The sequence below is a fragment of the Typopeltis vanoorti genome, chromosome 19 (assembly GCF_054136105.1).
Source record: "Typopeltis vanoorti isolate ZY-2024b chromosome 19, IOZ_Tvanoo_1.0, whole genome shotgun sequence".
In the NCBI taxonomy this organism is placed as follows: Eukaryota; Metazoa; Arthropoda; class Arachnida; order Uropygi; family Thelyphonidae; genus Typopeltis; species Typopeltis vanoorti.
The window spans coordinates 65,240,979-65,256,591 of NC_143567.1; the positions used below are offsets into that span (position 1 = coordinate 65,240,979).

The following is a 15,613-nucleotide window of genomic DNA, read 5'->3' on the forward strand; positions in this document are numbered from 1 at the left end:
TGTCATTATATTGGAGTGTAAGGTTTTCTATACTGGCTTTGAAGTGGGCTGAGTTTTTTATGTGTGATGGAGTATTGCCATATAGTGTGAGAGCGCTTTGGCTAAATGCTTGGCTAGTTTGTAAGTGGGGGAATCAATGCCATCCACTATGGGACGTAATGGCACATTTTCTTTGTGTATTTTTGGGAGCCCATATATGCGGGGTGGTCTAAAATTATAGGGTTTTAGTCTGTTGGTAATCTCCACAGGCCAAGAAGTGACCTTCGTAAGGAGCCTATGGAGTTTTCTAATTTGTGAGTTGGTGGGATTGTAATCAATGGGGAGGTAAGTGGAACGATCTAATAATAAAGCCTTGAGCTTACCTGTGTAGTCTTTAAGATTGAGTACCACAGTGGCGTTCCCCTTATCCGCTTTGGTGATCACTATTTCTTTGTTTCTCTTCAATTCTTGTAGTGACTTGTATTCACTAATGGATATGCTGGATTTTGGAGGTTTTGCTTTATTGAGAACACAGGCTACATCCAATCTAATATCGTTGGCGTTGTGGTTTGGAAGTTGGCGAATCCCGCGTTCAATTTGGATCATTAATTCCTCAGCCGGTAATTTCTTAGGAGCAATGGCGAAGTTGTGACCACGTGACAGAGCATTGGGTGCTTCAGGCTTCAAGGAATCTGAAGAAAGGTTAACTACAGTGTTGGTTTGTAGTTTAGGTTTGGACGCTGAGTTCTTTATTAATTTATCAAACTTGTTGATATGTCGGCTCCATATTCGTTCAAATTCTTTTTTAGCTGCTGTACACGAGACGTCATGTAGGACTGACCAAAGCTCATGATTAAGTGTAAGTGAAAGCTCATTTTCTAGCGTTAAAATAGCTCTGTTTATGTCAGCTAGGGAACCGCGTGTAGCGGTAATTTGCTCCTGAAGTAATGCCTGGCTAGCCCGGTTGTAAATACGGAGAGCTTTCTGTCAGACGGTTAAGCTGTCTTGGATAACTTCAGCTTCAGTTTGCCGTAATGGCGGGCCTTGCGTGCGAAGAGATCTCCGTGGATGATCATTATTCTTGTTGAGAGGCTTATACGCTGGTTAAACATGATAACTAATATTTAAGGAATTGACAGCATATAATAGAAATATAAATTAAGTAAACTTTAATATATACTTTCCGATATTTCGGCAAACGTCACGTTACCATCTTCTTGGGAACTTACTACAAAGACACATGCACACAAGTACTAATAACAGCAAATGAGACTGAAGCTAACATTTTCCTAAAGTCCTGATGGTGCCCCCTGGTGGGCTATATTGGTAGTTCTTGGCCTTTGGGCTGAAGTTCTATCGGAAAGTATACATTAAAGTTTATTTAATTTATATTTCTAGTATACGCACTGATTTTTGCTACATCCTGCAATGGGGCAACAACAACCTAGTCATCTTCATTGATTCCAAAACACTGTTTTCTCAGATCTCTCTCTCTCTTCTTGGAATGGCTCTTACTCCTAGTCCTTCCTGGCATAATCACATCACTTTATCATCCTTACCTTCCAGAAAACTTGGCATACTTTTCTGCTCAAGATGTTACTTCTCTCCTGCTCGGGTGCTTACTGTGTACAAATCTCAAGTCCACTCATCCTTGGAATATTGCTCTCATATTTGGGAATGGTGTATCTAAGATCTCTCTTGAAATTCATGATGCAGTCCAGAAGAGAGTGGTTTGGTTTGTTAATAGTCCATCTCTCACAGGCTGTCTTCAGCTGCTGTCTCATGGACAATCAGTTTTTGCATTGTGCCTCTTTTACAGATATTTCCATAGTCACTGATAAACAATTAGTATTCATTATGTCCCCATTTCTGCTAAACCTACAGGATCATGAGCAACAGCTGCCCAACATCTTTTTACAGTTGAACTGCAGACTTACTAAACCTGTTACTCCCAGTCATCTATTATTCTATTCACCCCAGTTCTGTGGAATATCCTCAATGAAGTTTGCCAAGGATTACAACCTCCAACTCTTTAAGAAGAATATCAGCAGATCACTTTGCTCTTGACCCAGCCCACACAGGGTATTTATTTGCTATAGGACTTGTGGCCTCTTACGTATGTGTTGGATAAAAACTTAACCTAACCATGCATTCTATATGTTATGTACTAAAGAAATTGACAGCATTATTCCTCAAATGGAGAAATTTAACTATACAGATAAGTGGTCAAACACAATTATTGAGTATACCTGTTATTACCTAAGCTACTATTCCTGCAAAAGCTTTATTTGTTTTTGAGATGTCAAATTTCATTGTCAAGAATGCAGTCCCCCTGTTTTTAACATTATATCTATGAGCAATAACTTTCTGATTTACAATTGCATGCTGGTGACAAATTAACTTGTAAAGTCGCAAACTTCATATAAATACATTTAACTTGGCTAGATGTTTCACCAAAGTAATACAAACGAGATTATTCGTTCCATGAAGGAATGGAGCAGAATGAGAGGAAGTTGTGCAGTAAAGAAAGAATTTTGTATAAGATTGTTTACTTGAGGGGTGCTTAAGGGTCAAAGCTGTATAACTGAGAGGAGACCTCCACATAGCCTTTAAAGGAATGCGGAGAACCGACCATTGCTTCTGACTTAATGTCCAATCCTCACCTTCTCGTGGTGCACCCTGTTGGGTATCTACTTTGATACTGAACGAATGAGGATGGGCTGGCAATTTGGGATTTAGCCGACCAAATTGTATTCTTATTGGTTAAACCAAAATAAAAAATTATTGTACAACATGACAAAATTTCATGCCGGCTGGGGCGTCGCCCGGTTAAACAAGGCCCCCATTGTTTTCGCCAGGTAATCAGGTCAAACAGCGAAAAGTCAGCTACTGGAACAAATCTGAAAACAAACCCAAACTCAACATCACCAGAGTTAAAGATTGGTACTATCAACGTAAGAAGCCTGAATGGCAAAGAAATGGAGCTAGCTGAGGAATTAGATAAGTATCAGATCGACATAATAGGGGTGACTGAAACAAAAAAGACCAAAACTGGTGAGATCTTTCTGAGCAATAATTACAAAATGTTATATTCAGGCAATGACAATCAAGGAAAAGAAGGAGTAGCCATAGTATTCAACACAAAATACGAGGCTAATCTTCTTCAATGGCAGTCAGTCTCAAGTAGAGTAATGTGGGCAAATATGAGAATGGGGAACAGGACAATGAGACTTATTTGTGCCTATGGTCCCACAGAAGGTTCTACTAAGGTAGAAGTGGAGGAATTTTTTGAGGCTTTAGAAAAAGCAACTGACACAATGAAAAAGGAAAAGTTGGTCCTTGTTGAGGATCTAAATAGCAGAGTAGGAAATGATTGTGAGACATAAAAATATTTTGGGAAAAGTTGGAGAAAAGAGCAAAGCTAATAATAATGGCAAATATCTGTTGGATTTCTGCTCAGGACATGGACTGGTTATTACTAACACCATGTTCCAACATAAAAATGTGCACAAATTCACATGGAGAGAAGAGGCTAGAAATAAGAAAAGTCTCGTTGACTATGTTATTGTTGATAGTGATGTTTTCTCCCTGGTGCAGGACACCAGAGTGTACAGAGGATTTGAAATTGGAAGTGATCACTATTTAGTCTTGAGCAGAATAAAATTGAATTTCATATTGAAAAGAATAACATGTAAGAAAGTTTTAAAGCGAATAAAAGTTGAGCAGCTCTCAGATGTGAACTGTAGACTAAAATACAGAAAGATTATTGAAAAGAAAATGAAAGAGTTTGAGAACAGGAATCAAACCTTGGAGATTCAGTGGCAAACTCTGAAGAAAACATTGATTGATTCTGCCAGAGAGGCATGTGGTGAGGTTGTGTGCAAGGATAAAAAAATCAGAACTCCCTGGTGGACACAGGAAGCTAAAGAAGCAGTGAAGGAAAACAAGAAAGCATATCAAAAGTTCCTGGCAAATAAGTCAGCTTTTACTCTTACAGCATACAGAGACAAATGTAAGAAAGCTAAACAGTGTGTAAAACTAGCTAAACAAAAGTCATGGGAGGACTTTGGCAAGAATATAGAAAATAAATATCAAGAAGGTGGCAAAATATTCTGGAGGTTGTTGAAGAAGCTTAGGAATGGAGGAAAGAGTGCTGTAAAAGGAGTTAGAGATGATAAAAGTGACATGAAAACAGGAGAAAAAGATATCCTTGAAGTATGGAGTAATTACTTTGAAAAACTGCTAAATGAAACAAGCAGTGATGACAGCACAGTGATAAAAAACACTGACCAGGCATGCAGTCAGGAATACATATCCATACTTGAAGTAGAAAAAGCCATCAAAGGCTTGAAATGTGGAAAGGCAGCAGGAGTAGATGATATTCGACCAGAAATGCTGAAGTATGGTGGTATAAGAATCTTACAGTGGCTTCACTGCATAGTTCAGAAAGCCTGGACTGAGGGACGAATTCCCGATGATTGGAGTAGAGCTCTAATAGTACCCATATATAAAAAAAGGAAATAAAACTGAATGTGAGAATTACAGAGGTATTTCCCTACTGAGTGTTCCTGGCAAGATCTATACAAGTATACTTGAGAAACGGTTGAGAAGAATTGTGGAAGAAAAGCTTGGTGAAGAACAAGCTGGATTCAAGCCAAATAGAGGCTGTCAGGTTCAGATCTTCACTTTACGACAAATAGTCGAGAAAGCATGGGAATATAACAAAGATCTGTATTTAAGTTTTGTCGATCTGGAAAAGGCATATGACATGGTGCCAAGAGAGAAGCTATTCAATACGCTGCAGTTATATGGTGGCAATGGGGCATTATATCAAGCAATACTTAGTCTTTATTTGAGTTGTAAGTCAGCAGTTAGAATTGAAGGAAGTACAGGAAGATGGTTTAATGTTAAATCTGGTGTGAGACAAGGATGTACATTATCCCCTCTGTTATTCATTATCTATATGGATCACATTATGAAGGAAAGTGGTATGAAACCTGATATCAAAATTGGAGATGTTAATGTCAGCTCTTTGCTTTATGCGGATGATGTTATACTTCTAAATAAATCCGCTACAAGTCTGCAAGATTCTCTGACTAAATTGAATAGCTGTTGTAATAGATATGGTATGAAGGTCAGCAATAAAAAGACAAAGACAATGAAAATAGGCAGAATCATTGAAAATGTCAACTGTGTTGTGAATGGAGAACCTGTGGAACAAGTAAAACATTTCAGTTACTTAGGCACGATTTTTACTGAAGATGGTAAATTAAATATAGAAATAGACAACAGAATCAGCAAAGCTGGTATGGTGGGAAGTCAATTGAATAAATTCATATGGAATAAGAGAGAAATTAGTCAGAACACTAAATTAGCTGTATACAAGACAGTGTTCAAACCAATTTTAACTTATGGATCTGAGAACTGGGTCAGAAGTAAAACACTTTACCAAAGACTAGAGACCGCAGATATGAGAGTCCTGAGAAAGATTAGAGGCATGAACAGATGGCATCAATGGCAATATCATATTAAAAATGAGGATATTAGGAAAGAACTTGACATTGTCAGCATCCAGGAATGTGTTAGCAGAGCTAATCTCAGGTGGTATGGTCACTTAAATAGAATGGGAGAGGAAAGGTTAGCAAAACAAGTTTTCTCTGCCAGGTTTTCAGGAAAACGACCCAGAGGAAGACCAAGATATAGGTGGATTGATATGGTACAAAGTGCCTTAGACCAGCGCTTCCCAAACTGCGGGCCGTGGCCCCCTTGGGGGCCATAGGTTTTGTTGAGGGGGGGCCATGAAATAATGAAAACAAATTTAAAATGTTTTAAGACTAAGTAGATAATTTTATTTTAAAAGAAACGTATTTAACTTTTATTATTTCTTTTTTGTAATTTTTTATTTTAATGGAAAAATTCACACATTGGTGTTGGTTCACAAACTTTGCTTCCTGCGTATTTCGGCACTTAATGAATATTAGTAATTATTGCTTTTAGTAAGTATTGCTTATTCATACATTTCATTTCAAAGCAGTGGTTAATTGTATTTACTTCGAATGATCTCCAGGGAAGCTCCAAATCTTCCTGTCCCTTTCATCATTCGTAATCAGGGACTGTTGATATTGACTTTATATAATCAAAACTCGTTTTATATTATCTGTCATCCGAGCTAGTTTTCTGTTACCAATAAAAGTTTCGCATATACTTCACACATGAAAAAAAGCTTAAACAAGTTCATGTTGGAGATAGTAACTCTCTTGAAGTGGTAAACAACACGCCATCCCTAACAGCCACTATACTGAAGAGGCAATAAAAACAAGTATTTTTATTATGCCAGTGAATAAGGTATAAGGAGTCTGTGTAATATACTTCTCAACAAATAGTGCAATTAGAGACAACTGGGATAAAAACACGCTAATTAATGAATCACATGTCCCCTCATACAGAAACTATGCTGTATAGACTGAAACAAAACCATATGTTGCACCGGCAAACACAGTATCTAACTAAAAACTATTGTTATTAATTAGATGTGTGCGAGTTCGATTTCCCAAGGCAGCAATAAAATTCAACCGAACGTGTTAAAACTAAGTAATATATATATATGTATATATATATAACAAATGTTATGGCAGTTTGACATATCGAATTCGGTTGAAGAGAGTTAGCATTTCAACTTAATTGTCAGCTATGCTTTTATCTTTCGGTTGCACGATCTTTTGTTAATACCGCACCAATCATATGCACGTTTTAATAACCTGCCTTTGCTGTTTGTTTCGCGTTAGGCTTAATTACCGTAAAGGGAGAAAAGTCACAAAAGAGAAAATTGTTCCTGGTCTGGGGATTCCCTTATTCAGGTAATATTCACTAATTTCATGTTATCAGTCTGTGGTGTGCCAGTATGTGATGATATTATTTGATCTATTCTACGTTAAAAATTTAACCCTGAGATGGATAAGTGGCTGATAAAAAAATATTAAAAAAATTCCCACAAACAATCAGAAGAAGCAGAAACAGACTTAAAAAAAAAAAAAAAAGGACAGTATTTTATATTTTACCAGAACAGCCCGCATCGTCTTCAGACCAAACGGTAAGAGGCAAAAAATGCAATATATGCATTTGATTTTTGCAATATTCACTGTGTGTGTTTTGTATTGAATATAAATACAATAAATATTATAATAATATATCTCTCTATTACGATTTTTTTCGAGGGGGGGGGCGTGAGATATTAATTTTTGCAAAGGGGGCCCTGACATCCAGAAGTTTGGGAAGCACTGCCTTAGACGATAGAAATATAAGATCTGATAATGTTGGAGTCTTGACAAGTAACAGACTGATTTGGAGGAAAATTGTAGATAGGAAGTTAGTAATGATGTAAATTTTTCATGTAGTACTGTCATATCCTGTACACCCCTTGAGGGTACATGGCAGGAATTTGATGATGATGATGATTGTTTACTTGAAATATATTAATGAAAGGAAAGCATTGCCAGAGATTGTTTTCAGTGAGGATAGTCAATTATATAAAGAGCAATATGACAGATATGTTGAGTTGGACTTCCTACAATACATCTTTTAACTATATAGAGCAGTTCTTTATTGATGACATACATCTTTCTTGGTAGAGAAATATCTTGATATCTAGATTTATAATCAGTAATTTGTCCATGAATTCTCTGTTAAAGATTTATTTATTTATTTATTTATTTTTAGTAATGGGTTTGGCACTTGATTTCAAAAGACAGCAAGTTTATTGGATGGTAAGAAGACATGAAGGATCATCGTTATACAGAGCTCCTTTAGCTAATAATGCAGATACACATGGAAGTGACTATGAAGTTGTAGGACCACTACCTGAAGAAGATGTGTATGTATATATCTATTTTCAGTATTACATAATTAATATAGAATTATTAGGAATAGTAAATTAAGTTGATCATTAGTATTTTATTGCTAGAAATAATAATTAAGACACTTATGTTTCTGACTTGCGCATTTTTCTGCAAGGTAATAACAAAGACCCAAAAAATTATGGAAGCATGAGCATTCTGAATTTCTGTTACAAAATATATAACAAAATATTAAATAAAAAGCTTACAAAATATTTGGAAAGCATATACATATAAGGATTTTCTGAAACAAGGTGTTTGATATCATGTTGCTCTTGATATCAAATGATAACAAAAAATATCAAAGCTTATTAAGTAGTAGAGCCACCCCATATCTCCAGTATATTTCAATAAATTTCAGTATCAATTAAACATTTTATATTATTCATTTAACTTAGTCTCTGGTTGGAGATATGGGATAGATCTATTACCAAAAAAAAATTGGTTGTTTTTTGTTATTATTAAACATTATTTAATAATATGAAAACTTTCTTTTGAAGGCACAGAATGGTTTTAAAAAAGGATGTTCTTGTATAAATCTACCTTTTTTTTTTGTCTAAAACTAATAATAGATATTGATTTTGGAAAAAGCATTTGATAAAAAGAAACATTTATTTAACATATTATGAAAAAGGCAAATACAAGACGACTAGCATTCTAAGAGCTATTATATATAAACACACATACAGCGTGTGAAGATAATGAAATACAGATATAGTTGAACTCTGAAGAGAAATAAATAAACCAAGGAGTTAGACAAGGATGTCCCCCTATCTGCAACTCTGTTTAATGTTCACTTAAATGAAATAATAATAAATTGGAATAGATAAAAATATTTGAAGGCAGATGGTCCAAGATTTTTTTGTCCTTTTATAAGTTTGTCCAATGGAACACTCATCCGGTCGGAGATTTCGTCCAATCTCAACTTGTCCCATCGATGTCAACTGACTAACCAATGTGTCAACTAATTAACCTAACCTAACACGTGAGGGTGGGCCATGCATGTTGTCTTGCACCCTTCTCTTTTATGTCAGCTGATTATTATTAATGATCACAAGTTACTTATAACTCCTTGGACTAATATGAAGAATTGGACAAATAAGATTGGATGAAATGTTCAATCAAATAAGGGCATTTCGTCCAATGCAAATCTCGTCCAATCCTTACATTTCATCTATTACTTTTCTCGTCCAGTAGAACATTTCATCCAATCTTATTCATCCAATCCTATTTGTCCAAATCTTCATATTAGTCCAAGGAGTTATAAGTAACTTGTGATCATTAATAATAGTCAGTTGACACAAAAGAGAAGGGTGCAAGACAATATGCATGATCCACCCTGACATGTTAGGTTAGGTTAGTTCAGGGGTCGGCAACCTGTGGCTCCGGAGCCGCATGCGACTCTTGGCTGAACAAAGTGCGGCTCTTTTATATTGAATTAAAAGATGCGTAATTAATACAAACAACTAAATATTGTTTTTTGATACGGCCTGTTCGTGGCGCTAGATACTATGCATGTGACATGTGTTACGCATGAAATTTTATGACACGAACAACTGACAACTATGTTACATTTCAATTGCAGAACTGTTTCTGGAAATTCAGAATGAAAGCATCCGAGTACAAAAACTTCAGTAAATGGTGGCACAAATTGAAGAAAATGAGGAAACTATGGAAGAAACACAACAGGAAATTATATTTAAATATTGGAATTCTTTCCCAACTAATTATTCAAATGCCAGGCGAGTTGCTTTTGAGGTTTCGACTCTTTTCGGTTCAATGTACAATTGTGAACAATTTTTCTCTTCAATGAATTACATTAAAAATAAGTATATGAACAAATTGACTGATGAAAGTTTGAAAGCCGAATTACTATTAAAGTGCACTACATACAATCCAGATTTAAGTAAATTGGCTGAGAAGATGCAAAATCAAAAGTCTCATTAGTGAATTTTAAATTAAAACAATCAAATATCTATTAAAATAATATTGTATTATTTTTGTTCGGACTAATTCTTTTTGCAATACAAATTCTGACTTTTTTGCAATATTATACTTACTTAAACATGTTTTGTGATTAAAAACTTAATCAAACTTAATGTTGTTTTATTTATTGAACATATGAAAAATTTATATGCAAGCATAAAAGTAGTATTTTATATCTGGAAGTACTGAATTAAAAACAAATTTACCTAAGTTTGAACTAACTGTAATTTTAGTCACCAGGAAAAATTGAATTAAAGTTGCGGCTCCCAAAATTTTGTTTTGATTAATTTTTTTGGTGGAATGGCTCTTTAGTTCAAAAAGGTTCCTGACCCCTGGGTTAGTTAGTTGACACATTGGTTAGTCAGTTAGCACAGTAGTAGGTTAGTCAGTTGACATCGATGGGACATATTGAGATCGGATGAAATGACCGACTGGACGAGTTGAGATTGGACGAACTGTCTGAACCGGACGAGTATTCCATTGGACAAACTTATAAAAGGACAAAAAATCTTAGACCATCTGCCTTCAAATCCATGGTTCAACCATCCTCCATGCAAGAGTTCAAGAGTGCATCCTCCATCCACTCCTCATGCTCTTCTTCACAGCTTCCTTTTGTAACTTCGAGGGATGGCCATTGTCATTGCTCCTTCCCACTGTTCCACCAAGCGAAAGAATTCTGCAGTGTCAACCCTGTAACTACCTCTTAGCAGTTTAAAAGTCTTAATCATATCGTCCTTCCTTCCTTCCTTTTATCTACCAAACTCTGCAGTCCACATTCCCTCAGCCAATCGTATGATAATTGCATTAGCTGTCACACATGAATGAATTCATTCACAGTATTTGCATATCCATTCCAATCATGCCACACTATGAGAGAAAAATCTAGTTACCCCTTTCTCGATACATTCATTCTCAACTTCCAAGGATGCCCTCATGTCGTTTCCCCACCCTCGATAAAATGAAAAATTCCATTTGCTGATATCTTTGTAAGACCCTTGTGAACTTGTAAGTCTCAATCACATCACTCCCTCTTTCTCTTGTTTCTATGTCTGCAGTCCATAAATTCTCAATTTGTGTTCATAATCAGTATTCCATAATTCTGATATAATTTTTAACACTTTCTTTGGCACTCCACTGTATTAGAATCACCATACATCTCAACTTCCTATCTACTAAAACTCCAAGCCTGAATGATGTTGAAAAGACTTGAGTTATAATTCTTTCTATGAAGTATAAGGAATATTTATAAAATTTTTAAAGTGAAGGGTAGTTATACAGTCTCAAATGAAGGTAAAGTTTTTTTTTGTTTCTTTGTTTTGTTTTGTTTTTCTCCTGGAAATTTGGGTATTTTTTCTTTCTCAGAATAAGCAAACCTGCACCAGAAAACACACATAGTAATAGACAAAATGCAGTTGCAACATAAACTAATATGGAGTAGTCATCCATAATAAATTAGTGTGGGGGATGGACTCCCATGATGAGTCTTGGAACTACATGTTTATATGATGTAATAAATAATAATAATTGCCGGCCTGGTTGGCCAAGTGGTTAATGTATCTGCTCTCCAGCGAAAGGCTGCAGGTTCGAATGGCTGCGGGTTCGAATCTTGTCATTGGCATGGATGTTTGTGCTTGTCTGTGAAAATACTAGTGGTGGTGTGTGGTAGATGGGGTTGGTGTAGATGATGATGGTGGTTGTTGCGGTTCATTGTAGTTGGTGGATTTGAGTGGTGGAGATAGAGCTGTAGAGTAGATGCCATCCCTTGATGAGTCTTTGGACTCCCTGGAGGTGTCGTGTAGTAATAATAATGATAAAGACTTTGCAATATATTTATTTAATTTCAGTTCATCAAGTCTGTCGGCTTATTTTTTTATATCAGTCCAACACATGAGTGGTTACAAAATCTATAGCACATTGCTATTTCTGGGCAGAATTTATTCCATTGCCAAAATCAGATGTCATATTTATACCCATATTTTTTATATATGGTATCTTATATATTTTATTCACACAGATGATATAGTCATACAAAATGAACATTCAATAATTTATGTCTGGTTTTCTTTGTGTCTGGTTGATTGAGTAGTTTAGCAATATCTGTTCTCCAACTTACATGCTGCTGGTTGGAATCCCCACAGACATATATGTTTGGGATTATCCTTAGGTAGGAGATAAGTTTCATTGCCTATCTAAGCCTACTGTCCTTATGGAAGAGTAGAAGCGGTTTGAAGCAGTTCCATATTTGGTCTCTAGAGCATGGGTTCCAGATTATGTAAAAGATAAACAAAAAATAAATTATATATAAAAAATATAAAATTAATAAAAATAGAAAAATTGTTAACCTTCTGATATTACTATGTACCATAGGTTTACAACATTTCATGGTGGAAATCAAATTAAATAAAAAAAAAAAAAAAAAAAAGTTAAACTTTTTCGATAAATTATCTTCACAACATTTTGTCCTTAAAACATTTTTATTTGTTTAAAATGGCAACGTAAAAAAATGCATGTTATTTACTGCTTCCAATCAATGTTTCCATAGATCACCCTTATTATTGCATTCTTTTATTTAGCACTCTTATCTGCCAAAACATTTCGGAATAATTTCCTTCTACATTTACTGGCACGTATCTGGTTGGCCGAGTGGTTAGTGTATCTGCTCTCCAGCCAAAAGGCTGCTGGTTCAAATCCCGCCATGAGCATGGATGTTTGTGATTGTCTGTGAAAGCACTAGTGGTGGTGGTCGGCAGTAGCTGGTTTTGGTGTTAGATGATGAAGGTTGGTGGAGTAGAGTGAGATGAAGAGTTGTAGAGTTGATGCCCTCCCTTGATGAGTCTTTGGACTCCCTGGAGATGTGATATAATAATAATAATAATAATAATAATAATAATAATAATAGTATCCTCAATCTACTAAATGTCTAAAATTGATAGATAAATACAGTTTACTACAATAACATTTACCACTATATATTGAAGCCCTTTCACATTGGCCAAATCTGAATCAGATTGATTGTCTCTCTCTCTCTCCTAAAAATTTGGAAGATTCTTATGTAACCATCAAAAATAGTTTTAATAATATTTTTAAGAATATTTATTAATATTAATTTCTAGCATGCAGCAACGGTTTTTAATTGGTAAACCACCAACTGCTGTTATGTATCTTGTATTCTTGTTCCTTTGATTTGCTTGTTTCTACCCACTGATGATGCACTGTTATTTTCAGTGCAAAATTTCTGTACTGTTCATTAAAGTTAATTTCTGTGTAATTTATTGTTTACTAGCATTAGTATGCCTGTTTAATAAGAGTTTTGCAACAGCACAGGTTCTAAGAGAGTGTAAAGAAGGTAAAATTGTTTCACTGCATAAAGATGATGATAAGGATGCGGCTTATAGGCCAATCTGATTTGGAGTTGTGGTGAAGGTACTAGAGAGATTGTGAGAAGTAGGATATAGAAATGGGTTGATAAAAGGGAGTCATGCTTTACCAACTTACTTATTTACTATAACAAGGTGATAAATACCGTAGACAGGGGAGATGCATTTACAGTGTTGTACTTGGATTTTGCAAAAGCTTTTGATAGACTGCCACATGACCAGCTGTTAAATAAATTGAAACAGATGGGATAAATGACAGACTTCTGAGTTGGCCGGTGACTGGTCAGATAGATATCAGAAAGTTGTATATTGGAGGGGGGAGGGATGAAGTATCTCAAAAGAAGGTCACCAGTGGCGTACCGCAGGGGTCAGTTTTGGATCCATTCTTGTTCTTTTGGTATGCTAATGATATTGGGATTGGTTTAATTAGTGATATGCAGTTGTTTGTAGATGATGCAAAATTGAGGAGAGCAATGCAGAGTCAAGCAGATGTTTTATCCTTACTGGAGGACTTGAATAGATTGCTTGAATGGGCAGGTAAGTGGAACTATCATTTCAATGTTGAAAAGTGTAAGGTTTAGAGATTTGGTAAGCAACCATGTGATGCAAAGCATACACTTGGTGGGGAAATTTTATAGGAGGTAGAGGAGATGAGAGATCTCAGTGTGGTGGTGGACAAGGACCTGAAATTCAGGGACTACATTTCACAAGTTGTGAAGACATCACATTGAATAATGACAATGATGTGGAGGACCCTGACATGCTGAAATAAAGAGGTTACGATGCCATTATATAAGGTCTTGATCAGGCCATATATGGATTATTGTGGGCAGATTTGTTCGCTGGGTTTTCATTAGATGAGGATATGTTAGAAAGAGTCGAGAAAAGATTCCCAAAGGTGATTTGTGGTCTCTGGAATGTGGACTATGAGGACAGATTGAGAGAATGTAAATTGCAAAGCCTCGTGAATAGGAGGAAGAATGGGGAAAAGATTGAGACATATTAAGCTAGTCAGGGGTTGTTATCAGGTTGACATGGAAGAGATTTTTCATAAAATGGGAGGAGTAGAACAAGAGGCCATTGCTGGAAACTGTATAAGAAGGATGTGAGCAGAGGAGTGAGGAAAACATTATTTGCATCTGTATAATGAGTAGAATGCATTGCCCGAGTGTATTGCGAATGTAGACAAATCGAATCAGTTTAAGACATGGCTGGATGAGCACTGTGTGCAATAGTGTATACCTCCCACGATGAATCTCTGACTCCATGGAGTTCAGATATTAATAATAATAACAATAATTTACCTCACACCAGTTGTGGTTACTTAGATTCATAATCTCACTGTCCAGTTGTCATTTTCTTACTGGCTGCACTCTCCTCTTATCATCGGCAATCTACCCTGTTTCATACTACTGCCCCTATTGCCCTCATTCAAAAGCAGCTTTATTTCATACATCCACATACTAAAGTCCTTTCTTCTTTTACTAATTATATTAAATTATAATGGTTAATTAATGATATTTATAATGGTTAATTAATGATATTTATTTATTCTTATTTGTTGATTGAGTTGTTAGCTTATATCTATTCTCCAACTTACATGTTACTGGTTGTTTTTGTTTATTAGCTAATCATATGCCATAAGGTAATTTAAAAAATTTGATGTCAATTTTTCCTTTCTAAGACTCCTTGAGGTCTTAACCCTCAAGGCTATAACTTGCACCTTTATGCTTCTCTCAGGTGTCATAATTGATAGAGAAAGGGAGAGGTATTGGTATTCACTGAAAATTGTTTCAATTATTGTATAACTTAATGTTGGAATTCTATTTTTTTTTTTTTTTTTTTTTTTTTTCAATAGCAGAGGACCCTTATGGTACTATAGCGACCGACTGTTCTGGTTGCATGAACACAAAGGAATACTTATTAGTGATTTAGAAGGACAAAATGTAGCTTATATGAGAGGTTTAGGTTTGACTGGCTTGAAGACAATGACAATAGTAGATCCTGCTCTCCATCAGTATCCAGGTATGTAAACATATTTATACATTATTTTGAAAAAAATAATTTCTCTCTGCACAGAAAAGAATATACCATATATCACCATATAAAGCTGAGAAAATTTTATTCCTAAAATTAGTGCATAGAAATTTATTTGGTTTATATGCACAGGAGGTTAAAATTTAGGAGTGTAGTGCTTTGATTGTGGTTACTCAGCTACATTTATATCATATAACAATGTTTTCATTCAGTATTCATTGATATCTACATTTAGCTTTTTATGTCATGATTAAATGCATATTATTGTCAATGAAGATGATGAATGATATATTAGGTTACTTTTTCAAGAACTGATACAGAAAGATGGCTGAATGGGTACAT

The 15,613-nt window shown here is 35.4% G+C and overlaps 1 protein-coding gene across 1 annotated transcript in view; it reads left to right on the top strand.

The window, feature by feature from the left end:
- Window positions 1–15,613, top strand: part of LOC150096198 (proto-oncogene tyrosine-protein kinase ROS-like) — a 481,253-nt gene that overhangs the window by 191,682 nt on the left and 273,958 nt on the right. The window contains exons 14-15 of the mRNA XM_090409003.1: window positions 7,696–7,849; window positions 15,093–15,259. Of these exons, the coding sequence (XP_090265129.1) occupies window positions 7,696–7,849; window positions 15,093–15,259 (321 nt within the window). The remainder of the gene's footprint in view (window positions 1–7,695; window positions 7,850–15,092; window positions 15,260–15,613) is intronic.